The sequence below is a fragment of the Esox lucius genome, chromosome 14 (assembly GCF_011004845.1).
Source record: "Esox lucius isolate fEsoLuc1 chromosome 14, fEsoLuc1.pri, whole genome shotgun sequence".
Classification (NCBI taxonomy): domain Eukaryota; kingdom Metazoa; phylum Chordata; class Actinopteri; order Esociformes; family Esocidae; genus Esox; species Esox lucius.
The window spans coordinates 9,336,056-9,364,009 of record NC_047582.1 but is presented as its reverse complement, the minus strand read 5'-3'; the positions used below and the strand labels follow the sequence as shown (position 1 = coordinate 9,364,009).

At 41.6% G+C, this 27,954-nt stretch overlaps 2 protein-coding genes across 2 annotated transcripts in view; both read right to left on the bottom strand.

Moving 5' to 3' along the window:
* The window catches only part of LOC105009149, a 79,429-nt gene that overhangs the window by 45,782 nt on the left and 5,693 nt on the right, over positions 1 to 27,954 (bottom strand). The window lies entirely within an intron of this gene.
* Positions 17 to 27,932, bottom strand: LOC114840841. The gene is made up of 10 exons (XM_029125060.2): positions 27,874 to 27,932; positions 27,145 to 27,241; positions 26,595 to 26,835; positions 24,577 to 25,022; positions 2,897 to 8,274; positions 2,429 to 2,648; positions 2,088 to 2,326; positions 1,633 to 1,899; positions 1,449 to 1,555; positions 17 to 1,299 (listed from the first exon to the last, which is right to left on the bottom strand). Exons 2-10 carry the CDS (start codon positions 27,208 to 27,210, stop codon positions 1,067 to 1,069), a joined length of 7,197 nt encoding a protein of 2,398 aa, XP_028980893.2. The 5' UTR covers positions 27,211 to 27,241; positions 27,874 to 27,932; the 3' UTR covers positions 17 to 1,066.

Below are 27,954 nucleotides of genomic sequence, written 5' to 3'. Positions count from 1 at the left end.
AAAATTACAGACCTCTACATGCTTTGTACGTAGGTAAACCTGCAAAATCGCCAGTGTATCAAATACTTATACTCCCCACTGTATGTCACAGTGCTGTATAAAGGAATCGTGCCTAAAAACTGGTTTTAGGTGTGGTATATCGGCCATATAACACATCCCGGTGCCTTATTGCTTAATAATAAACTGAGTGGTTTGCATCCTGAATGCTGATTGGCTGATAGCTGTGGTAAATTAGTCTGTACTGTATACCACAGGTATGATATCACAGCACATTCTGCTGCTCTAATTGCGTTGGTAACCAGTTTATAATCGCATTAAGTCACCAAGGAAAATGTTGGTATTTGCCAAATATAAGAGTTGGTTATGGAATCCCAGGATTGACCAATATCAGTAAAAGGTTATTTGATGAGTACATTAATTAAAAGGACAGTTAAAAATAAATGTGTTTAATAATTTCCTTTCCCTAAGTAAAATGGGAAATATCTCAGGAGGAAAATAGGAAATAGATAAATTATTCTAGGCCTGAAATTAAAAGTTAGGTTCTGAACACTTTAAAGGTGAGTAGATAATAAATGGAAGAGCATTTTTTAAATGTATTTTTTACTTTGTTGGATTAAACAAATGTCTATATTTAACTATCCTTTTAGATAATTTACTCATCAAATAACCATTTACTGACATTTGCCATTCCTATGATTCCATAGATGGCAGTGAATGAATAAAACTTAAAAGTAAATCGCAATCTACTATAAAGAACCTAGCGTTCATTTAGCAAGCTTATATTTCATGCAACTTGCTGATATGTTACTCTATCTATATTAAAAAGATAATATGATATCTTCCTTTTAAAAGGTAGGTAGGCTATGAAAGTAATAATCAATTGCAAGCAAATGTCCTGCTAAGAAAGCAAATTATTTTAAACTACCAATATGAATGTTCAGTTATTATTATATGAAGTTTAAAAAGACATGATTTCCATTATGATTACACGGCTGGATAGAAATGTGATTTTAGGCCTTTACCACCATCTTCTTGTATATGCTAAGAAAATAAAATGAACATTTCCCTATGGAAGGTTTTTACATTCAATGGCTTTAAGTACATCAGTGTACTCAGGGGTATTGAGGTCCAGGTATTTGTCATCAGCCACCCAGGACTTCAGCCTCTCCAGCTGATTCTGATCTATGATTCCCTTTTCATTGTGTTGATTCAGCATCTGATTGAAGCCAGCTTTGTAGTAGGACACTGTACCTTCAGTAGACATGAAGTTGGCGTTAGAGCCCAGGGAAAGAGGATTTCCTAGAAGAATATAGAATATGTAGGGTGAATATTCAAAACTATTTTTCTGGGAAAAAATCTAAGATAATACAGGTAAGCAGAAAATGTTTAATTGTATTAATGACTCCTGGTTTTATAAACTGCAAAAAGGTGAAGAGAACAATAATGACCTGCATTGTGTAGGAGCTGGTTGGAAGCCACAGGATGAGCCATGATGAAAGAGAGCTTAAGTGATTTCTCTGCATCTCCATTTACAAGTGTGTCTGCCAGCAGTTTCCTACAGCCAGTGTGGGAGCTCAGTGTTAGAGAACATAGTAAGTAGCATGTTGTACTTAAATGGAATAGAGTATTCACCTGCAGTTGTCAGACTCCTTACTGCTTCCGGTGGTCAGAGCATCTCTGTGATGCTGTTTGAGGACTCGCATTGCAAGCAGGTTCATTCCATTTGGATCAGATTCAATGCTGTTTATCATATCATAAAGCTTTGGATTCTTCTGTCTGAGATTTTCTATCTGTGGATGGTCTCTGGCCAACTTTAAAGAATCCTTGGGTGGGATTTGGTCTGCCTCAACAATACCTCGGTCCTCCATGTCATGAGAGAACAGACTGGTGTATTTGACTCTGATGGGTGTACAAAAAGTGTAGGGTTGTATTATAAAAGTGCAATTCATATGTAAACAACAAATCTGTGTATGACAATGATTTTGAAATTGTTTCTATTTCTGTTCTCAATAATAAAACAATGCAGGCTCATTATAACTACATTGGTATAAATTAACATAATGTACATAAAATATACATAAAATTACCTTTTGTAAGGACCAACTAATGCAAGGTGGTAGATTTTGGCAATTTTATACTCAGTTAGCCAAGTGGAACCATAACAAGCCTTCTTCATTGGATTTATATTCTTCTCATATTCCACATGAATCTCTCTATCTGTTGTGGACCCTCCAACTATAGTATATTTTCCACAATTGTTTTCAAGTGCATCATAGGCCCTCTGTCTTTGAACCATTTGATAATGAGCAGGAAGGTTGTTTTTTATCTGGGAAAAGACATCACGTTTCAATAACTCCAAACATAGATTCAATGTATTTACTTTATAAGGACATTTTGTATACCAAACTACAAAAGACATGTACACTACCTGGTCTTTAACATTGTTTCGTAGATTCACAGCTTCATTATTGATTTCATCGTTTGTCTTGTTTGACATTGTTGCTTGTGCCATGGCAGTGTAGAAGCTGTTCTGGTTCTTTGAGTGGACAGTAATAACTTTTCCATCTTGGATGAGGTCAAAGTGACCACTGTATAGATTTTGCACTCCTTTGATTCTGTCTTTTACTTTGGAGATTATTCCTTTCTCACTGAAAGAACAGATATGAAAGAATATCATTTGTTGTCTTTAATAAAGTTATAAGTGGAAAGATCCTCATATTGGAAAATGTTAAGTATTTTTGTAGTTTTGTGGCCATGCATGGTCTTCCATTGCCTGATTCAAGTGTTCATACAGTACATGTTGTCTGCATGGATAAAAAGTTTCAGGATCAGCCTGCTGACTACGTCAGTATTGTTTATAATGGTCTACCAAACAGTTCAAGAAAATTGGGCCTACCTGTCTGTTTTCTGAGGCTCTTTGGTCAGCCTTAGAGTGATTTGACCAGCTGACCTGTTTGTTCCTGGATAGGACTCCTCAGAGAGTGTTTTTCCATGTTGATCCACCACTGTCAAATGGATGCCTTTACCCTGGAGCAGGTCACTATTTGTGAGGACATAAATGTCCAGGACTGAGGCTGGACGATTCACATCACTAATCTTTTCTGCATAGTCCAGAAGTTCTTTTGTTTCAGTTTCAGATGAAGCTTTCCTTGTCGTCTGACTGGCTGTTTTCATATCGTGTTTGTGTTGTAGATCCTTGAAAAAGGCCTCTGTTTTGTACCTGCCAAGTACATTGTTGACTACTTTTCCTGTGGCTCCATTGAACCTCTTCTTGACATATCCATTCACAAAGGAAGACATATGACCAGAACATGCATCGATGAATGCTTCGGAGACACTTTCTGAGATGGAGAAGAGAAACTCATTCTTCAAGCGAATAACGTCTGGTAAGCCATGTCTGCCATCTTGGTCGTACTTCCCCAGATATTGTTGCTGGTCTTCAATTGTTTTTACTAAATTAAGGACAAATATGTCATTGATAACATGCTCTGTAGGAATAGACTGAACCATTTTGGCCAAGTTTGTGGAGTGTTCTGCTATTTTTAAACTGATTTTTATTCCTTTTACCAGTTTATTTTTCTCACTGTTTTCTACAAGTTCCAATCCTTTTTTGGATACCTCAGAGAGTCTGCTGATAACTTCACTTACTTTGGATGTGGTGTCATCATTCATGAGCTCAGGAATTTGATCTTTGGTCATTATCTGAACTAAATCTTTCATTTGTTGTTCAAGCTTTGGGTCAATCTTGTAGTTGCTACTGTTTTGCAATGCTCCTTTTGGTACTGCAGAGGCAATGTACTCAGTGAGACAATTACCCAGTTTGGCATTCTGGTTGACTGTTGATGAGACTGAGATCTTGAAACCATCTTTCAAAATCTCTTTGAAGACAGCTTGGATTCCAGTATCAATGGTGTAGTTTAGTGCCGTTTCAATGCCCTGCTTCGCTGCCTCCTGAACTGCATACTTCGTTGCATGTTTTAGAGCAGTTTTTATATTTGCTGTAGAAGACTTTAATACTCCTGTAGACACAGCTTTCACTGCACCCTTTATGGACTTGAATGCATGTTTTCCTGCACCAATGACATCTTTTGCAACAGATGAAAGAGTCTTTGTACCATTGAGGAGTCCCTTCGTGGCATGATACGCTGACTTGGCCACTTTTTTAAGGACACTGAATCCTGCTGAGAGCAGAGACATTCCGATGCTAATACTTTTGGATATAGCCCAGGACGCCCAATCGAATGTGCCTGTTATCATTCCCGTTATCCCTTCTATCATGTCACTGACACCCTCAGAGATTAAACTAAAGCCAAAATTGGTTGCAGCCCCAAACGACAGGGCACAAACCAGTATTCCAAGGATGACCTGACACATTCCAATAAAGAAACAGATCAAAGCATCAAAACAGAACTCAGGTTTCTTTTTCACTTCAAACACAATAAACAGGCCGTTCTCATACATGGCTGTGAGTTCATTCGCAGTGATGTAGTCTTGATTTTCTGAGAGGCTGAATACTGAAGATTCCTCTGTTATGGCTGTGCCTTTATCCTGAAGCTCTTTCAGTTTATCCACTGCCAGGGTAATGTTATGGATCCAAGCTTTGTAGATGCTCATCCTGGAATCTATTTGCTTTAAAAAGTTCGGTTTTCCCTCATGACGTGGTTCAAAGTTACCTCTCATGGCAATCTGAAAGGAAACCATAGTGTTTGTTGTTTCTGAAAGGTAAACATCAATCTTTGTCTTTGCCTTCTCCAGTAAGTCACGTGCCTCTGCTTTGTAGTCCCCCTTGGCCAGGTTGATGGTGATGAAGGCTTGGTTGTACAGTGCCACAGCACCATAAAAAGGGTCACAGTCTTCAACATCTTTCCAGTAGGATTTTGCACCATAGTCACACTTATTTTTGTTGCGGCAGTGCAGATCTGTTCTGCCAATAGCCTGCTTGATGTGGTCATAGAAATTAAGACTTTTTCCATTCAATAGCATGTTGCTCCTGTTTGTGAGATGCTCAAGAAGGTCTGCTTTAAGAACATCAATATTTTCATGTCTGTTGATGTGCTCCTCATGAAGGGTGAGCCACAATGACCATGTTTCTTTCAAAGCATTGAGTGCTGGCTGGTAATCAAACTTAGTGCTTCTGTCTTCGAAACATTGAGGGACATCATTCTGCTTCATTCCTGACAGGTCTTCTTTCTCCTGTTTTGTGAAGTTGCTGTCAAACCTTTCCAGAAAATGGCAAAACATTTCAAACAGGTCCTCTTTCATTTTGATTTCAAGAAGCTCTTCTGTCTCCATATCCTTGATGCGTTCGACTTCGTAATCTTCTCTTAGTTGCCTCATGATCTCCACAGGCTGGCCTTGGTATGCTGGGGCAAGTTTATCCTCACAGACGATCATCTGGACCATGCCCGGGTTTCCCTTCCGACCAGTTCGTCCGAACACCTGTTTCTCCACCCTGCGGTTGGCAGGGTAATGTGTCAGGAGGACAAAGAGTCCACCACAGAGATTGACATCCTTATCAACTTTGATATCTGTTCCACGGCCTCCTAGATTTGTGGCTATGATAATATGCCCTCCAAGGAATTTGGTGGTCTCAATGCTGTCCTTCTCACTGATTGTATATAATGTAATGTGGGGATGTGGATTTTCTCTCGACATTTTGTTCTGAAGTTCATTTGCTGTCTTGACATCCTCACATATGACCAAGACAACCTGACCACCATCTGCCACTCTGCAGGCTGTCTTACAGACGATCTCCATCCACTGGGCTTTCCCACTAACCTGAATTGCTGGAAGCTCAACAACTTTCTTATGGCGGTGTGCTGGTATTGTGTAGCTATTTGTTTCATAATGCCTTGCCAGGAAATCCTTATCAGCATCACCCCCTAATGTCCCAGAAACACCAAATAGCCCATTCCCTTTCAGGTATCTTTTGAAGTAATGAATGTTTGATAGGTAATTTGTCACATTGGACAAAGGAGTAATGGCCAAATGGTGTTTTATCTCCAGGAACTGCTGCAGACCGTCCCCCCAGCGTTTGTTCTTCTCCAACACTCCACTAGCCTGAAAATCTACTGGAATGATGGCATGGTAGAGATGCTTGTCACTGACATCCTCCAATACCTGATCAATCATGTATTCTCTGCCTTCTGTCATCATGATGCCTTTTACCGCATTTTGAACAAAGACTGGTAACCGATCCTCAAGGTATTTCTCAAGGAAAGAGGGGATAACAAGAAAATCAGAATTTAGTTCATATTTGTGCGAATATTTAATTTTAGACTTCAGCTCAGCGACTGTTGCTTTAATAAGTTTGTCTTGAGGCATAATCTCACTGGCTCTGCCATTTTCAAGGAGAAGCATTTTGATATCCAGGACATCTGGGTTGTGGTCCAATGTTTTCTTCTCAACCAGTATTGCTTTATTGTTTGTCACAGTGTAGCAGTCAATGGCCACAGTATTTTCTAGTGCGGTTTCCAGGATGGTGAGCAAATCACACTGTTGAGGAACTCCAACTTTGGCCATGAATGTATCAACAATTTCTTTATTCTCCATTGTGTTGTCTTTCTCGTTTTTCTCTAGGACTTGCATGAATGTGTTAAATTCTTCACCTGAAAAAATACCCAACTGCACTCCGGTGGCCAAAATATCAAATTCTGAGAACTTTTCTGAAGTCTCTGAACCGATCACAGCTACCTTTGCAGCCTTGTGAAAATGCTGGATTCCAGTTGCCCACTCAATCTCTCCAGTATCTTCCATCTCAATTGGCTGGCACATAGATACCATGGACCATATACTAGCAAGGACTTGGTCAAGATGCCTCAGTCCACTTGCCTCGTGGGAAAGAAACGTCACCTGAACTCCATTGTCCAAAGTCATGTAGTCTACTTCATCCACAATCACCATGTCAAACGTCCTCTCCCCACGTGTGGTGTCCTTCTCAAATTCCTGCCTCAATGCATCTGCTGCAAAGCTACCAACGGTTCCATAAACTAATTGTTTCTTGTAAGCCTCCTGTAGCTTACTATCCCTGCTTTCAGGGGAGCTTCCTTCGATCTGTGGTGGCGGTACAACGGAAGACGTGACACCAAACATGTCGTACAATTTCTTCCACTCTTCCTGGTCTCGGCGAGCAAGGACAGGAGAACTGGTCACAATGTCAATGTTAATACCACGGATGGCCTGGATGGTGGCAAACATGGCCAGGATGCAAGACTTTCCTTCACCTGTTCCAATTTCAAGAAGGATACCTTTTTCCCCTGTTAACTGTGGTAGAAGGAGCATGAGAAGTGATGCCAGCTGAGTGAGTCGAGGAAAGTAGCCTTCTATTTTCTCAGCTGTTAGCAGAGATTCCTGTGGATTAATACAAGGAAAATAGCCTTCTATATTTTTACCCTCTTGAAAGTAAATGGTTGAGCAGTCTTGCACTGCAATAGACATCCTTAATAATATCACCTTCAGAACTGCAAGGTCAGGGTTAGTCAAATCCAGTGACTTGATCATCTGCTTTGTTTCATCTATAGTTACCGGATTCAAGTCCTCTTTTGCATGTTTTGGAAGTTCCTCAGTCATAAACCCTAGAATTTCCTCCATAATAGACAGTAATTTATCTGGGTACTTTTCATTTCGCATTTCATTTACAATGGTGTTGGCATCCTTGTCCCGTTCTGTCTCAGCATACAACTGTAAATATTTGACAGGCTCATTTTCTTTCAGGGCAGATAAAGTAGTGAGAAGATCCAATTTGTTTGTCCTCACTGTGTGAAGGATTGAGGTTACCAGTTCTTGGTCTTTGCCTAAAACACCTTGTAAAAAGAGCAGAATTTCTGAGGGTGCCCAGATCATGTTGAAGAGAATTTGTCTAAGAAGCAACTTGTTTTTTTCCGACACCTCTGGGAACATTGTAAGAATGCTCAGAAGAAGTTGTTGTGCCAGTGTGGGATTTGTGCTATACAGATGTTGAAGGAGACAGATGAGAAAGTCATATTTCTGGTCCAAGTCTGGTAGGTAAACTTTGTTGGCCAACGTTAGCTCTGTCACAGCAGTGAGGATGCTAAACTGCTCAGTGAGTGAATGCTGACCTTCACTGATAGCACGATCTATTGTCAACTGACACCAGATGGCCTGCTGAGGTTCTCCAAAGTATCGAAGTGTTAGTTCATTCAAAAGACTTTTCATCCGGTTTTCAAGTCTTTCCTCTTGCTTGTCGTCTTGTCTATCTTCAGTGATTTTATATTTTTCCAGAAGTTCTTCAAACTTTATTGTTAAATCCGCTGGCTAGAATGAACATTTTCCAACACACAAAAAATTGCCAAGGAATGTTTAAATACAACTGTAAGGTTTAAAATGTCATATACATTATTTTTTTTCTGTTAATGTGGTTGTATGGACAGTATGTGCAGTTGTATGTAAATTAAGAAACATTGATTAATTAAAGTATACAGTTCCCTCCAGAACATTGGCAACCTTGGAAAAACAGATTATAAAAGGCTATGAAAATTTAATTGTTCTTCATCAGCTAGATTTTCCACAAAAATTATGAGAGAAATGTAACTTCTTATTTAGGTACGATTGTTCTAAAACAAAATAAAGTATTTATTCAACAGATTGTTTTATCAAAAAATATTTTGTATAATTTCATTGATATATATTTTTTTCAAGTTTATCTGAGTCAGTAGGAATTCGACAGTATAGTGGTCATTAATGAATTCCTGGGGTGTAAATATGAGGTAACATAAATTCCAAGCTCACCTAGTCAAAACACCTGAGAACACACAAATTAAATGGGGCAAAAGGTTGTTTACCTTCATAAAGCAGGCAATTGATGTAAAACAAATCATTGTACACCTGACAACACCCATCTACACTCACCTAAAGGACTATTAGGAACACCTGTTCAATTTCTCATTAATGCAATTATCTAATCAACCAATCACATGGCAGTTGCTTCAATGCATTTAGGGGTGTGGTCCTGGTCAAGACAATCTCCTGAACTCCAAACTGAATGTCAGAATGGGAAAGAAAGGTGATTGAAGCAATTTTGAGCGTGGCATGGTTGTTGGTGCCAGGCGGGCCGGTCTGAGTATTTCACTATCTGCTCAGTTACTGGGATTTTCACGCACAACCATTTCTAGGGTTTACAAAGAATGGTGTGAAAAGGGAAAAACATCTAGTATGCGGCAGTCCTGTGGGCGAAAATGTCTTGTTGATGCTAGAGGTCAGAGGAGAATGGGCTGACTGATTCAAGCTGATAGAAGAGCAACTTTGACTGAAATAACCACTGGTTACAACCGAGGTATGCAGCAAAGCATTTGTGAAGTCACAACCAGCTCACCAAAATTGGACAGTTGAAGACTGGAAGAATGTTGCCTGGTCTGATGAGTCTCGATTTCTGTTGAGACATTCAGATGGTAGAATCAGAATTTGGCGTAAACAGAATGAGAACATGGATCCATCATGCCTTGTTACCACTGTGCAGGCTGGTGGTGGTGGTGTAATGGTGTGGGGGATGTTTTCTTGGCACACTTTAGGCCCCTTAGTGCCAATTGGGCATCGTTTAAATGCCACGGCCTACCTGAGCATTGTTTCTGACCATGTCCATCCCTTTATGACCACTATGTACCCATCCTCTGATGGCTACTTCCAGCAGGATAATGCACCATTTCACAAAGCTCGAATCATTTCAAATTGGTTTCTTGAACATGACAATGAGTTCACTGTACTGAAATGGCCCCCACAGTCACCAGATCTCAACCCAATAGAGCATCTTTGAGATGTGGTGGAACGGGAGCTTCGTGCCCTGGATGTGCATCCCACAAATCTCCATCAACTGCAAGATGCTATCCTATCAATATGGGGCAACATTTCTAAAAAGTGCTTTCAGCACCTTGTTGAATCAATGCCACGTAGAATTAAGCAATTTAGCAGTTCTGAAGGCAAAAGGGGGTCAAACACAGTATTAGTATGGTGTTCCTAATAATCCTTTAGGTTAGTGTATACTATTAGGACAATTAATACACTACCTTTCAAAAGTTTTAGAACACCTCAATTCTTCCAGTTTTTCTTTAAATCAGTTTGTCTTAATTTACTCTGAAATTAAAGCATAAAACAAATATACAACTAAAGACAAAAAAAGCAATAATGTAATAATCTGGTTTAACACATTTTAATCGCTGTTGTCCTGTGAGCCACCTATCATGCAAGCTATTGACCCTCAGAAACCTGTCTTCTCATTCTGTTGTGGCTTTGGATCAGCCAGGCCTCTTCCTGTCAGAGTTTCCTCCAGTTTCCAAATGCCTTTTGATGGTGTAAGAAACTAAAATTGCTGAAGCCTTGGCTTTCTTTGCAGTTTCTCGGAAGGAAAGACTTCCACTTTCAAGGCTTGTGATAGTCTATCGGTATTCCTTTGTTAATTGCCTTTTTATTGCCTTTATAATAGCAATGTCCTACTTCCTGCAGTACAACACTATCCAAATAATGCTTATGAGGGTGTAGTAACACAGTTTGTTTCAATGCTGCTTTTCTGCAGACAGAGGGTTTGTAAGTAATCAACAGAAGCTGGGACACCTGTTGGAAATATTTACATCAACTGCAGAAGAGCTGAAAGTTGTTAACCCATTATTTGTTCCCTGAAAAACGTGTTGTTTATTACTCAGAAATGTATATACTTTTTCAGTGTTTGGTAACCTAAAAGTCTTTATAATCTCTGGCGGTTTACCGCTTACCTTTGTTCAATTTCAGGTTATTTGCTGGACTTGTACTGCTTACATTTCAATAAAATGTGTAAAAATCTGGGTGGTATGCCTAAATCATCAGAAGCTGTTATGAACCTGCCTGGTAAAGGGCACGTGTTTTGTGCCTGTTTTGTGCCCTTTATTCCATACACGTTAAGGAAGATGGTTAGAGAATCCATGGATCACGGTTGGATAGTTGCAAAAGTGAATATAACCTGGAAATCAGTTTTCTGTTAGTATTACCCTTATATGCATCAACGAATACTCTAATCAGGTCCTTTCCCTTCTCTCCAGTAGTTTTTATGTGTTTATCAAAGTGGTGTCTCAGTTGAAGGTATCTGAAAAAATCTTCCTTCCCTAAATTGTAAGTATCTATGAGTTTTTTGAAAGTATGCAAACCGTCAGTGGAGGATATTATACAGTATGAAGTGATACCTGAATTGGTCCAATGTTTGAATCTACCGTCCAGTCCAGCTGGTGCAAATTCTGTATCATATTTAATCCAGCGTAATATTCGTGCATTTCTTTCAAATTCCTTATTTTTAAGTAGTTTGTGCCAGATTTTAAGAGGGACTGCTATCCAGTTATTTAAATTTTTCAGAAGTTTTTTAAGGAGAGTTTTTTCACCCAGTATAGACTGGAGAGGTATGCTTATTTGATTTTTCTCTAGGTCCTTCCATTTTGCATCACACAAGGGGTCACACCAACAGACCAGAGAACGTAACTGCGCTGCTCTATAATAATCTTCCAAGCATGGTAGAGCCATACCACCTTTGTCCTTGGGGAGTTGTAATGTTTGAAATTTAATTCTTGGTTTTTGTTTTCCCCAAATAAAAGATGAGATAGTTCTATTCCAATCATTGAATTGCTTGAGGGGCACTTCAACGGGCAATGCTTGAAAAAGAAAAAGCAGCCTGGGTAGTATATTCATCTTTATAGCGTCTATTCTGTTGTACATATTCATTGGTAATAATGACCAACGGTTTAAATCTGCTCTAATATCAGCTGTTATAGGAATGTAATTGTGGTCATAAATGGCCGAGACGTCTTTCGGTATTTGTACCCCATACCATACCATACCATCTTCTTCCGCTTATCCGGGGCCGGGTCGCGGGGGCAGCAGTCTAAGCAGGGATGCCCAGACTTCCCTCTCCCCAGACACTTCCTCTAGCTCTTCCGGGGGGACACCGAGGTGTTCCCAGGCCAGCCGGGAGACATAGTCCCTCCAGCGAGTCCTAGGTCTTCCCCGGGGTCTCCTCCCGGTGGGACGGGACCGGAACACCTTCCCAGGAAGGCGTTCCGGAGGCATCCGAAAAAGATGCCCAAGCCACCTCAGCTGACCCCTCTCGATGTGGAGGAGCAGGGGCTCTACTCTGAGCTCCTCCCGGGTGACCGAGCTTCTCACCCTATCTCTAAGGGATCGCCCGGCCACCCTGCGGAGAAAGCTCATTTCGGCCGCCTGTATCCGGGATCTTGTCCTTTCGGTCATGACCCAAAGCTCATGACCATAGGTGAGAGTAGGAACGTAGATTGACTGGTAAATCGAGAGCTTCGCCTTGCGGCTCAGCTCTTTCTTCACCACGACAGACCGATACATCGACTGCATTACTGCAGAAGCTGCACCGATCCGTCTGTCAATCTCCCGTTCCATCCTTCCCTCACTCGTGAACAAGACCCCTAGATACTTAAACTCCTCCACTTGAGGCAGGCACTCTCCACCAACCTGAAGCGGGCAAGCCACCCTTTTCCGACTGAGGACCATGGCCTCGGATTTGGAGGTACTGATTTTCATCCCCACCGCTTCACACTCGGCTGCAAACCGTCCCAGCGCATGCTGAAGGTCCTGGTTAGAAGGGGCCAACACGACAACATCATCTGCAAAAAGCAGAGACGAAATTGTGTGGTCCCCAAACCTGACACCCTCCGGCCCCTGGCTGCGCCTAGAAATTCTGTCCATAAAAATTACGAACAGAACCGGTGACAAAGGGCAGCCCTGCCGGAGTCCAACATGCACTGGGAACAAGTCTGACTTACTGCCGGCAATGCGGACCAAGCTTCTGCTTCGGTTGTACAGGGACCTGACAGCCCTTAGCAAAGGACCCAGGACCCCATATTCCCCAAGCACCCTCCACAAGATGCCGCGAGGGACACAGTCGAATGCCTTCTCCAAATCCACAAAACACATGTGGATTGGTTGGGCAAACTCCCATGAACCCTCCAACACCCCGTAGAGGGTATAGAGCTGGTCCAGTGTTCCACGGCCCGGACGAAAACCACACTGTTCCTCCTGAATCCGAGGTTCTACTATCGGCCGTATTCTCCTCTCCAGTACCCTGGCATAGACTTTCCCGGGGAGGCTGAGAAGTGTGATCCCCCTATAGTTGGAACACACCCTCCGGTCCCCCTTCTTAAAAAGAGGGACCACCACCCCGGTCTGCCATCCCAGAGGCACTGTCCCCGACCGCCACGCGATGTTGCACAGGCGTGTCAACCAAGACAGCCCCACAACATCCAGAGACTTGAGGTACTCAGGGCGGATCTCATCCACCCCCGGTGCCTTGCCACCGAGGAGTTTCTTGACCACCTCAGTGACTTCAGCCCGGGTGATGGACGAGTCCACCTCTGAGCCCTCATCCTCTGCTTCCTCAATGGAAGAAGTGACAGCGGGATTGAGGAGATCCTCGAAGTATTCCTTCCACCGCCCGACGACATCCTCAGTTGAGGTCAACAGCTGCCCACCTCTACTGTAAACAGCGTTGGTAGGGCACTGTTTCCCTCTCCTGAGGCGCCGGATGGTTTGCCAGAATCTCTTCGAGGCCAGCCGATAGTCCTTCTCCATGGCCTCACCGAACTCCTCCCAGGCCCGAGTTTTTGCCTCCACAACCACCCGGGCTGCAGCCCGCTTGGCCTGTCGGTACCCGTCAGCTGCGTCAGGAGTCCCACAAGCCAACCAGGCCTGATAGGACTCCTTCTTCAGCTTGACGGCATCCCTTACTTCCGGTGTCCACCACCGGGTTCGGGGATTGCCGCCTCGACAGGCACCGGAGACCTTACGGCCACAGCTCCGAGCGGCCGCTTCGACAATGGCGGTGGAGAACATGGTCCACTCGGACTCAATATCTCCAACCTCCCTCGGGATCCAGTCGAAGCTCTGCCGGAGGTGGGAGTTAAAGATCTCTCTGACAGGAGACTCGGCCAGACGTTCCCAGCAGACCCTTACAGTTCGCTTGGGCCTGCCGAGTCTGTCCAGCTTTCTCCCCCGCCATCGGATCCAACTCACCACCAGGTGGTGATCAGTTGACAGCTCCGCCCCTCTCTTCACCCGAGTGTCCAAGACATACGGCCGCAGGTCAGATGAGACGACAACAAAGTCGATCATCGACCTGCGGCCTAGGGTGTCCTGGTGCCACGTGCACTGATGGACACCCTTATGCTTGAACATGGTGTTCGTTATGGACAAACTGTGACTAGCACAGAAGTCCAATAACTGAACACCACTCGGGTTCAGATCAGGGGGGCCGTTCCTCCCAATCACGCCCCTCCAGGTGTCACTGTCGTTGCCCACGTGGGCGTTGAAGTCCCCCAGTAGAACAATAGAGTCCCCAGTCGGAGCACTTTCCAGCACCCCTCCCAGAGACTCCAAGAAGGTCGGGTACTCTGCACTGCCGTTCGGCCCGTAGGCACAAACAACAGTGAGAGACCTATCCCCGACCCGTAGGCGCAGGGAAACGACCCTCTCGTTCACCGGGGTAAACTCCAACACATGGCGGCAGAGCTGGGGAGCTATAAGCAAACCCACACCAGCCCGCCGCCTCTCACCATGGGCAACTCCAGAGTGGTGAAGAGTCCATCCTCTCTCAAGGAGTGTGGTTCCAGAGCCCAAGCCGTGCGTAGAGGTGATCCCGACTACCTCTAATCGGAACCTCTCAACCTCACGCACTAGCTCAGGCTCCTTCCCCGCCAGCGAGGTGACATTCCACGTCCCTAGAGCTAGTTTCTGTGTCCAGAGATCGGGTTGTCTAGGCCCCTGCCTTCGACTGCCGCCCGATCCTCTTCGCACCGGCCCCTTATGGTCCCTCCTGTGAGTGGTGAGCCCACGGGAGGGTATTTGTACCCCTAAATATTTAATTGAATTACTTTTCCATTTAAATTGAGAGATTTTATAAATATTTTCTTGTGGTTCGTAATTGAAAGTAAGTGTTTGAGTTTTATGTAGGTTTAGTTTATAGCCGGAATACGAACCAAATTCTATAAGAAGAGATAGTAATTTAGGCAAACTTGCATTAGGACTGGTAAGTGTCACAAGTATGTCATCTGCATATGCGCATATCTTATGTTGTGTGTCTCCTATTACTACCCCCGTTATATCATTGTCTTCTCTAATTGCCTGTGTCAGAGGCTCTATGAAGAGGGCGAATAGAGTGGGACTAAGGGGGCAACCCTGTCGACATCCCCTTTCAAGAACTATTGTTTTAGATAAGTCCCCATTTATTTTTATTCTAGCCGTAGGAGAAGAGTATAGGGATTTCAAACATCCAATTACCTGTTTATTAAACCCGAATCTGCTAAGGACCAAATATAAATATTCCCATCTGACGGAGTCAAAAGCCTTTTCGGCATCGAGACTTATAACTACGGATACCATATCATTGTTTCTCATATGGTCAATGAGGTGGAGAGCCCGTCTCACATTATCCTGGGTTTGCCTGTTTTTTACAAAACCTGTCTGATCTGTGTCTATTAAATCCGGGATTATGTTTTCCAATCGTTTTGCAAGTATTGACGCATATAATCTATAATCTATGTTTAAAACTGATATAGGTCTATAGGAGCCGCATTCTGTTTTGTTTTTACCCGTTTTAGGAATCACTGAGATTACGGCTTGTCTCCAGGACAATGGGGTATCACCACCTCCCAGAACATAATTAAAACATTCCTTTAGCATTGGTGTTATTGTTTCCTGGAGGGTTTTATACCATTCTGATGGGTACCCATCTGCACCTGGCATTTTATTTGATTTTAATCTTGATATTGCCTTGTATATCTCATCATCTGTTATCTCCTGAGTTATTAATTTGTTTTGCTCTGTCCCTATAGATGGTAAGTCTAAAGAACTTAGAAAGGATGATATGACGGCTGACTCAGTTGTTCGAGGTTGAGAATATAATTTTGTGTAGTACGTTTCAAAGGCATTCTGTATGTTTTCCAAATTATGATACATCTCATTGGTCCTGGGGTCCCTTACTTTATGTATAAATCTCTCAGCCTGCTGTTTACGTATTCTCCATGCTAGCAATTTTTTAGATTTAGGGCCATTTTCATAAAAATGTTGTTTAATTAGTTTAGCTCTCTTCTCTACTTGATTTTCATATATGTTGTTTAAGGTACGTTTAGTGTCCATTATGTCATTTAGAACACTAGGGTCATCATACTCCATATGTTTATTTTCTAGTGATTTTAATTTCCCAATCAGGTCTTTAATTTGTTTCTCTTTTTCCTTTTTCTTCTGGGACGACCACATCATGAGTCTACCTCTAATAACAGCTTTTGCCGCATCCCATAATGCGCTTGGAGACACTGCTCCATTGTCATTATGGGTCATATAATCTTTAAACTCTATCTTTAGATACTTTTGACACTGAGGGTCATTCAGAAGACTAGTATTTAGTCTCCACAAAGTCTCTTTGGGCTTGTTGTCTAAATGTAAAGTTAAGTATACCCCTGCGTGGTCGGAGACGTCTTTTATCCCTATATCACAATTTATAATCCTATGTCTATCTAAATTTAGCATAAAAAAATAATCAATTCTTGAATATGCAGAGTGGGGATGAGAAAAAAAGGTAAATTGTTTATTATATGGATGCAGTTCTCTCCATATATCTATCATTCCAATTACTTTAAGCAATTTTTTAACAAAGCGCTTCAGGTCTTATGTTTGTTATATTTGAGGAGTCCAAGGATGGCTGTAGCTGGATGTTCCAGTCCCCCCCACAAATCAATACACCTGATGTTTCCGTAGAGATCACATTAAAAACTTTCTTGATCAGCTGTTTATCATGTCCGGGTGGTCTATAGACATTCATTAATGTAACTTCTTTATGGTCAATAAAACCTTTGACCAATAAGTATCGCCCTTCTTTGTCAGAAATTTGTGAGGAGAACTGGAAATTTACCTTATTTGAAATTAGTATAGCGACCCCCCTTGCACTTCCTCTTTCAAAGGAGGAGTAATATGAATTTTTGAAACCCAATTTTCCGCAACTTTTCATGTTCAATATTCGAAAGATGTGTTTCTTGCCAAAATATGATATCTTGTTTTTCCCTTTTCATTTTGGCTATTACTTTACTTCTTTTAATAGGATTATGTAATCCGTTTACATTAAGTGTGATTATTCTATATTTTTGATGATGCATTTCAGTCATTATGAAAGTCAAAATGTTTACCTAGATGTTTAAGCATCCCTAGAAGGCCTGAACTAATGAACTTCTGTCTGTAAAAAAAAATTAAACTTAACACATAAACACAAACGCTTAATATTAATGACTTCCATCTCTGAAGTACGGGTTCTACTTCCAAAACTAGAGGGGAATCCCTACATCTAGGAGGGGCCCCTCTACACGCGGACCAAAATCTCTGACTAAATAAAATCAGAGCCGTCCACATAGAGAAAGAAAAAAGACAACAAAATAAATAACTTCCCAGATGTGGTCAGTTTCAATTTCTCGAACTTACATGAATAGGAAAGTTCGCCTGGTCTCATATTACCTCCTGGAAATACGGATCCATAAGACAGGTTACGCTAACGTTACACTCTAACCGAGCGGTCTTTTCAAAAGTTACTCAGTCATTAATGGCACCTTCGCTGCGTCGAAATCCCTTTAGTTTCTCCTGGATATGTTTCATGCGTGCATCCCGGTGACGACGCGATGTATCACCTGCCGTTTCCCAGGAAGGTTGCTTCCGTCTCGTCGCGGGTGTAGCACGGTCTTCAGCCGGGGTCCCGGTCCCGCCGCTCGGCATCAATCCCCTTTTTTTCAGATCATCCATCCTCTGATGCGCTGTTGTAGATAACTGCACCGGTGTCAAGAAACACTCTGAGTTTTGCTGGATGAAGAGTCTGAAAACGGAGCCCCTTATCTTTGAGTGTCTTTCTGATGGTGGAGTAAGCCTTTCTTTTCATTACTATTTCGGTTGGGTAGTCTTGCTCGAAGAAAACTCTTCTTCCGTCGCATTGGATGTTATTTTTTTTCCAAACGCTGTGGAGAACCAGCTCTTTGTTTTTATACTCCAGGAAATAGACCACTATAGACCTCGGGTTAGCACCTTGTGGTGGTTTGGCTCCAAGGGATCGGTGACAGCGTTGTATAGCGAGGGTGACATCGGGGAGGGAAAGCTTCGTTTTAAAGAATGTCTCTAAGAACTCCTGTATCTTGTCTCCCTCTGTCCCCTCTGGGATCCCATGGATGCGTATGTTGTTTCTGCGCGAACGCGACTCCAAGTCTGTCAGCCGAGCTTGTAATTTGTCTTGGAGCTCTAAAGTGTGGGAGAGCAACTCACTGTTTTCAGCACCCTGCTCCTCCATGTCAGCCACTCTCTGCTCTGTCTCCGCGACTCTGTCGGTTATTTCTTATAAATCCGTGACAATAGTACTTAGTTTCTGGCTAACTTCTTCCCTAAAGTCCACCAGTTCCTTCTTTAGTGGCCCCAATGTATCGATAAATTCTTTTTTCAGGTCCAAACGGATCGCTTTTATCTCGGCAATAATGTTAGCCTGGATAGCGTCCATAACGTTAACATTACCCTCGTGGTCAGCTTGCTTGCTAGCGCCGTCGACTGTGTCTGCACTTTCATTCGAGGATTTATCGTCCATCTTCGTATTCTGTTGCGATCTTCCTTTTTTCATTCTCTTGTTTCCCCCTCTCATGCTATAAAAGCCAACTTTTCCTGTCTGGATTACCAGTATTTATTTTGGGGGAGTAAGACCGTCTGGGAGCTCAAAACTTATGCTGCCGACCCCGTCCGCGCCATACCGGAAGTCTGTTAGTTTTTCTTTAAGAAGCCCTTTTGTTCTTCACTCATTACCTGTAGTAACTGCACCTGATTGAACTCATTACCTGTATAGAAGACACCTGTCCACACACTCAATCAAACTGACTCCAACCTCTCCACAATGGCCAAGACCAGAGAGCTGTGTAAGGACATCAGGGATAAAATTGTAGACCTGCACAAGGCTGGGATGGGCTACAGGACAATAGGCAAGCAGCTTGGTGAGAAGGCAACAACTGTTGGCGCAATTATTAGAAAATGGAAGAAGTTCAAGATGACGGTCATTCTCCATCGGTCTGAGGCTCCATGGAAGATCTCACCTCGTGGGGCATCAATGATCATGAGGAAGGTGAGGGATCAGCCCAGAACTACATGGCAGGACCTGGTCAATGACCTGATGAGAGCTGGGACCACAGTCTCAAAGAAAACCATTAGTAACACATTACGCCCTCATGGATTAAAATCCTGCAGCGCACGGAAGGTCCCCCTGCTCAAGCCAGCGCATGTCCAGGCCTGTCTGAAGTTTGCCAATGACCATCTGGATGATCCAGAGGAGGAATGGGAGAAGGTCATGTGGTCTGATGAGACTGAAATAGAGCTTTTTGGTCTAAATTCCACTCGCCGTGTTTGGAGGAAGAAGAAGGATGAGTACAACCCCAAGAACACCATCCCAATCGTGAAGCATGGTGGTGGAAACATCATTCTTTGGGGATGCTTTTCTGCAAAGGGGACAAGACGACTGCACCGTATTGAGGAGAGGATGGACGGGGCCATGTATCGCGAGATCTCGGCCAACAACCTCCTTCCCTCAGTAAGGGCATTGAAGATGGGTCGTGGCTGGGTCTTCCAGCAACGCCCCGAAACACACAGCCAGGGCAACTAAGGACTAGCTCCGTAAGAAGCATCTCAAGGTCCTGGAGTGGCCTAGCCAGTCTCCAGACCTGAACCCAATAGAAAATCTTTGGAGGGAGCTGAAAGTCTGTATTGCCCAGCGACAGCCCTGAAACCTGAAGGATCTGGAGAAGGTCTGTATGGCCAAAATCTCTGCTGCAGTGTGTGCAAACCTGGTGAAGAACTACAGGAAACGTATGATCTCTGTAATTGCAAACAAAGGTTTCTGTACCAAATATTAAGTTCTGCTTTTCTGATGTATCAAATACTTATGCAATAAAATGCAAATTAATTACTTAAAAATCATACAATGTGATTTACTGGATTTTTGTTTTAGATTCCGTCACTCACAGTTGAAGAGTACCTATGATGAAAATGACAGACTCCTACATGCTTTGCAAGTGGGAAAACCTGCAAAATCGGCAGTGTATCAAATACTTGTTCTCTCCACTGTATATAAACCTCTAACCATACGTGGGAGGGGGACACAGTGGGCTGTAATTAATGTATATAGCCCTCTAACCATACGTGGGAGGGGACACAGTGGGCTGTAATTAATGTATATAGCCCTCTAACCATACGTGGGAGGGGACACAGTGGGCTGTAATTAATGTATATAGCCCTCTAACCATACGTGGGAGGGGACACAGTGGGCTGTAATTAATGTATATAGCCCTCTAACCATACGTGGGAGGGGACACAGTGGGCTGTAATTAATGTATATAGCCCTCTAACCATACGTGGGAGGGGACACAGTGGGCTGTAATTAATGTCAAACCTTCAACAAAGAGCTTTTGACCTGACTCTGCTGATAGTGTTAACTGCTCCAGGTTAATCTTAAATAAAGTGTTAATTGTGAAAATAATCTACAGTCTCTCTGCCTTTTTCATTAGAATATCCACAATATTTTGGCGACGAGGTTGGGATGGCTAACTCCGTTCACTGATTGTTCCCGGGGATCCCAAGGTTAACTGCAAGCCGGGACCACAACAGTGTGGTTCAGGTATCTCACACTCCATCAAGGCTCTATCTAGGCTCAAGCCTAAATAACTAAAACATGAGACTGATAAACATTCCCCAACATAAAAAACTAAAGGGTGAGGTGGATTTTCATCTTACAAAACTCCATTGGGGGAATGTTTTGAGACCATTTAATAAAACCTGTTGGTGGGACAGGCTAGGATCTCTAAAATGAATGTATAGACAAGAGAATTGCTCTTGTCATGGCAAGAATGTAAACATAAAAGAAAGTAAAAATATTGAAAAAGCTAAAATAAACTAAAAATACAAAAAAGAAAAAGAAAGAGGAGTAACAAATCCAACTGAATGGTTTGATGACAAATGCAGATATAGAGATGTCTCCCTCATGAACTAAAACCTTTCTTTTGTGTGTTATCATCGTTTTCTTGTACAAGTGACAGAGGATTGGATACACCATGGGGACTGACCGCAGTAAGAACAACGGATCCACTGATCGGACCAGTGAAGGTTGGACACAGATGTCTCAGGACAGGTAGTATTGTGGCAAGAAGTATCAGATTTTCCATTAAAAGGAACATTTAGTGAGGCCAAGTTACAACAATGTAGAAGGAAGTTTGAAATTAGTAAGAACGGAAAGAAATATAAAGTGGGATAACTATGATAAGTGGAAGACAATCCCCACAACTCCTGTACCAGCACTGGTCCCGGGCCTGTCTCTATCTCCAACCCAGGTGCCGCCACTGTCACTCCTCAACCTGCAGCTGGTAAGCCTCACCATCTCACCTACAGTTTAACCTTCTGTCTGCCTGAACTCCCTCTTCCCACACCGTCTTCATTCCTTCTCCTGAGCCAGCTCCTGTGACTACCAATTCCTAAGCCACAGTTAGCAGGACAGGCTGTGTGCATCCAAAAGACTTGGAGACAGAATGAACTCAAGGACATTACTAATGAGACGCCAGATCCCACCAAGGACTCAGCTGAGTTCGGGATTCACATGATCAAGTTGGTGCGCCTGTACAAGCCGTCGGGAGCAGATTCTGCACATCACGTGTTCCAGGATGAAACTACGCTGGGCAGATGTCCAGGAGGGGTTCAATGAGAACCTTCTCTGGTCCACAGAAGGTGCATACCAAAGTCAATTTACTGTTGTCCTAGAAATAATCATGACTGACTACCCCACTGACTGATTGGGTGGTCAAATAAAGCTTTAACTGTGAAAATAATCTTCAGTATCTCTGCCTTTCTCATTAGAATTATATTTTAAGGTCTTCTACTTCAATTGAGAGGCCACAAGGAGTCAAACAAACTTGATTACAAATCCCTGGACCCAGATTATTTAGGCCAATCGCATCACCCTCTACAGGACCCATGGGCTAATCTGCAAGCAGGATGGAAATCCTGGTCTTGAAATGACACAGCTAATTTCAAGAACATTTCTATTTTTGATTAAGCTAAATTAATGATTATATTTATATTATTTGATTATAATAATATAAATATATGATTTTCTTTATATTTCTCTCATATTTTGAGTTTAAGATTTAATAACCATTTTATAAGCTAAGCTAATAGCCACATTTTTTATTTTCATCGAAAAATGTGCTTATCTTTACCAAGGGCGCTTTTATTCTTTACCAAGGGCGCTTTTATTTCTGGAGAGTACTGTACAGTATATATAATACAACCCCATTTCCCAAAAAGTTGTAATGCTGGGTAAAATGTAAATTAAAACAGAATGCAATGACGTGCAAATCATTTAAACCCTATATTCAATAGAAAGTAATAAAAAGCCAACAAAGCAAATGTTAAAACTGAGACATTTTATTGTTTCTTGAAAAATATATGCCTACTCTGAATTTGATGCCAGCAACACATTGTCACGTGCTGGGGTGTGGAAGGACACAGGCGCAGAGTCGAGATACCAGGAATAATCCATGTTTAATGAAACAAAAAAAACTCAAACAAAACAAAAGGCAGCAACCAGTGACATGGGCTAACTGACACGTAGGAAAAACCAAAATGAACCACACAGCATGGCAAAATCAAAGAACTTAAATAGGGTCCCCAATTGGAGGCAATGACCAACACCTGCCTCCAATTGGGGAGACCAAAAAGGATTGGAGGTGGCTAGATGAGCCTTCTCTGTATCTGAGCTCATTTAAGATGGCCTGAGGTGAAGTGGAAAACATTCCTGTGGTCAGACAAATCAAAATTTTCTATTATTTTTGGGAATCATGGATGACGTGTCCTCCGGATTACAGAGGAGAGGGACTATCTGGCTTCTAATCAGCGCACAAAAGCCAGTATCCGTGATGGTATGGGGGTCCATTATTGCACATGGCATGGGTGACTTGCACATCTGTGAAGGCACCATTAATGCTAAACAATACAGTGGATATAAAATGTCTACACACCCCTGTGAAAATGCTAGGTTTTTGTGATGTGGAAGAACGAGACAAAGATAAATAATGTCACAACTTTTTCCACTTTTTTAGTTGACCTATAATGTGAACAATTCCACTGAAAAACAAACTGAAATCTTCAAGAAGGAAAAATAACATTTTTCAATAACCTGGTTGCATAAGTGTGCACACCCTCTTATAACTGGGGCTGTGTTCAGAATTAACCAATCATATTCAAACTCATGTTAAATAATAGTCATTACACACCTGCCATCATTTAAAGTGATTAATCACAAATAAAGTTCACCTGTTCTAATAGGATTTTCCTGAGATTTTCTAAGTTGCATCTCAGAGCAAAAGCCATGGTCCACAGAGAGCATTCAAAGCATCAGATGTATCGCTTTGTTGAAAGATATCAGTCAGGAGAAGGGTACAAAATAATTTCCAAGGTAGTAGATATGCCATGGAACACAGTGAAGACAGTCATCATCAAGTGGAGAAAATATGGCATAACAGAGACATAAGAACAGAACGGGACATCCCTCCAAAGTTTATGAAAAGACGAGAAGAAAAATGGTCAGGGAGGCTTCCAAGAGGCAACATTAAAGGAACTGCAGACATTTCTGGGAAGTACTGGCTGTGTGCTACATGTGACCCATATTCTTCATATGAATGGGCTATGGGGTATTGTGGCAAGAAGGAAGCCTTTTCTTACAAAGAAAAACATCCAAGCCCGGCAGAAGTTTGTAAAAACAAACATCAAGTCCCCCAAAAGCACATGGGAAAATGTGTTATGGTCTGATGAAACCAAGGTTGAACTTTCTGGCCATTATTCTAAAAGGTATGTTTGGCACAAAAACAACACTGCACATCACCCAAAGAAGACCATACCCACAGTGAAGCATGGTGGTGGCAGCATCATGCTTTGAGGCTGTTTTTCTTCAGTTGGAACCGGGGCCTTAGTCAGGGTGGAGGGAATTATGAACAGTTCCAATTACCAGGGAAATTTGGCACAAAACCTTCAGGCATCCGTTAGAAAGCTGAAGAAGTAGTTCACCTTTCAGCACGACAACGACCCAAATCACACATCCAAATCCAAAAAAGCATGGCTTCACCAGAAGAAGATTAACGTTTTGGAAAGGCCCAGCCAGAGCCCAGACCTGAATCCAATTGAACATCTGTGTATTTTTCCAAAAACAACAAGATTTCTCAGTTTTTAACATTTGATATGTTGTCTTTGTAAAACTTTCAATTAAATATAGGGATTAAATTATTTGCACATCATTGCATTCTGTTTTTATTAGCATTTTACGCTGCGTCATTTTACGCAACTATTTTGGAAATGGGGTTGTAATATGTACACAGTTTTTTAAATATATTATAATAACAACAATGAGACGTCATTATCCTTGAAAGGTATGATTAAATTGTCAAGCTGTGCATGTGGTGAGAGTGCTTATCCCCATAGCGGGTATTAAGGTGATACACTGAAAAGAAAATACACTTTTTTTCCATTATCCCTTACCTCATCCCTCTGGATGGCTGCAGCGTCATCTTCTATCGTCTGGTGTAGAACTTGTGTCCGCTGGTGATTGAACTGCTGTGCTTTTAGACTCAGCTTCTGTCTCAACTTCTCTTGTCCCTTTGACACCTTCTTACCAGAAAGTTCACTCTCCCTTTCAATTTCCTGCTGAATCCTTCTCTCCCTTTCAATTTCTTGCTGGATCCTTCTCTCCCTTTCAATTTCTTGCTGGATCCTTCTCTCCCTTTCAATTTCTTGCTGGATCCTTCTCTCCCTTTCAATTTCTTGCTGGATCCTTCTCTCCCTTTCAATTTCTTGCTGGATCCTTCTCTCCCTTTCCAGTTGCTCCTGGCGCCTCCTCTCCTCCTGCTGTTGTCTTCGTTGCTCCTCCTGCCTTCGCCGCTCCATCTCCTCCTGCTGCTGACGGATGCGGTCCTCCTCTTGCTTCCCTGATGGACAAACACCAAATTGGACAACTTTTCGCCAGATTCGCATAAATAAGTTGCCATGTGAGACAGCCAACAGCCAATGTCAACAAGTTTCCATGTAAAAGGACACATAAGCACTAACATGTTATATTCACAGGGCTGTATCAACATTTTGTTAAATCAATGCTTACTGTTTTGTTTTGTATTAATGTATTTATACATTTCTCTCATTTATGGTCATACGGAAATGTCTTAAAAGACAACATCTTTAGACGTCATACGAACACAATTATTGTGACGGTCCCAGTCGGACAGGACCGTTCCGCTTTGTGTTTTCTGTGTGTCCTTGATTTGTCATGTCCTTCTTTGGTCTTTCCTGTTCTCGTTTCAGTTTATCGGTTTATCCCTTTCACCTGTGTTTCGCTCCCACCTGTTTCTGTTCTCCTTGTTGGTCTGTGTATTTAGTTCTGGCATTTTCGCCTGTCCTTGTTGGTCTTTGTGTTGTATATCGTTACTGTGGTGTTCCATGTTTCTGTGTTCAGTCCATTTCTTATATGTCATGCATGGCACTCGATTTTGGTTTTCCCTTTTGTTTATATTAAAACCTCCTTCAACCTTGCGCTTGCCTCTGTCTCCATGATTTGTGACAATTATATTTACAGTAGGTAAAGAACCCTGCAAACTAATATCAATACTATATTTTGTTTTGAGAAATGATTTGCCTTTTGTAAGTTTAAGAAACACTGTAACATGAGTATACAACAACATTTCTTATTTTTTAAAGATACACTTTTATAGACATGTCATGCTTTAATCAGTAGAGACAGGTGGCATTCAAAGATAGAGAGAATTTCTGCTGTGCAGTAGTACACCCCTCCCTGTACAGTATCTCTTAGCCCTAATTTGCCAATTAGGGTCATGACAAGACTGGGTCCCTGTTTCTTTCTTTCAAGCATGGGTTGGTGGCATTCACCAGTGGTTCTGAGAAGTGTCTATCCAGTGCTTTATTCTCTCTCACATAATGCAAATAACCCCTTCCTCTCAGAATGTTAGCTGGTTAACCATGATTGGATGGTGTACTCTGGTCTGTGGATTGGTCAATAATACTTTTTGAATATAAATTGGTTGAATTTCCCTTTCTCTCTTGCTACCTGTCCCTCCTTCCAAGTTCAGTATTATCTTATAATGTCAACGGTATTGCCTTGTAAATTATATCATCAACAATGTAAAGTTAATCTAACAACATTTGTGTATTTATTGCCATGATTCATGTTGTTTTTAGTAGGTTTTGTGAATTGTTTTAGTCCTATTCAGCTTTAATTAAAACTATATACTCTTATGAAAATTATCACTCCACCACATAAGTATGACAAAATATATAAACAAATATATCAAAATAAAATATTGAATTAATGCTATTTACCAAATAAACAGCATTCGTAGATGACAAAGTCGATATTCAAAATATATATTATAAATAATCAAAGTTTCCTCAATAGACCTCAGTGGGTTAAAGTTATATTATGTATTTCCAAATTGAGCATGATCAAGATAAAGTTGCTCAGCAGGTGTGTACAAATTAATTGGACTTACCATAGTTTGGACATGTTGGACTGTTATTCTCTGTGCTGCACAGTAGCTGAATATATGAACGGTTGCTGGTCTCTATAATTGTGAATGTTATATCCCCGTTCCCCTTGTTACTGTTGAATTCATATGAGAAGGAGTTCCAACTGTGAGTGTCATATCTCAGGTTCAGGTAGTTATGGATCCATCTAGAGTTTAGTTTATTTTCTACACTACCCCCACTGTACAATGTGCCACTGCCACCTCCCTGGAAAACAGAAAACAATAATGCATCTAAAGTTGTTTAATATTACATGTATTCAGACTGATAGTTGAAAAAATAGATAGAGATTGCAATATTTTGAGATCAGTCCTTCATATTAACAACATCAACACATTAACTGTACCTATTATGTTTGCCATCTCTTGTGGCATGCCTTTATTTGCAATAATCTTTTAATGGTGTCATTGCTATTACCTATAAGGATGGAAGTTGCCTCCAAAGCAGCATTTGTGTCATATCTTTATTTTGTTAGTAACTAACAATTTGTTTTACTGTCTCTGATACTGTACTTACGTCACCGATAACTTCATAGTGCCAAATGTAGGGAGTTTGGTTCCTTACACTTACAGATGCCCCCATGATTGGGCTCTGCTAAGGAGGAAACCAGGCGCTGTGGATAAAGTATCAACTAAAATGTCAACAGTTAATGTATTTTTTGGTATCTATAAACTTCATGCTAAATATATACATTCCTCTAAGAACGTGATGTATATTTAACACGTTTTAACATTAATTCCCCAACTGTCAGTAAAAAGAGCAACACAATTTCATTTGTAAATTTAATTCAAAAGTCATAACGAAACTAAAGCTAGTGTGCCTTTTCTCCAAGTAAGGAAAATGTAAATGAAGCCAATATATCAAAATTACTTCCAAGAAAATAATCCAGTTTTTAATACTAAATATTAAATACTAATCTGTAATTACCAAGCGTGCCGCACAAGCCCTGAAAAGTGAAGCCAAAACGTCTCGATCGCCCCCTATTTAATTAGTAAATAAATGTAATGGTCTAGCTAACGTTAGCTAAAAGACAACAAGCCTCCTTAATAGCCATGTTAATAGCTAGCAGGTGATCGTTAGCTAGAATTTACCAATTATCTTTGTATTAGGCCTATTCTAAATTAAGGTTAAACATGATGTAAGTTAGGCTATAACATATCGTCTAGGTTTAACAAGGAAAGGTGGTACTGTACTTGGACTTGATTGAACTCTGTTTAAATGTGTTAGTAGGCTACTTGTATTTACCTTATTTTAATGAGGTTGGAGTGGAACGGAACAGACAGAGTTCACAGGAGCAGGACTCCACTTCCAAAACAGTGCAGCGTG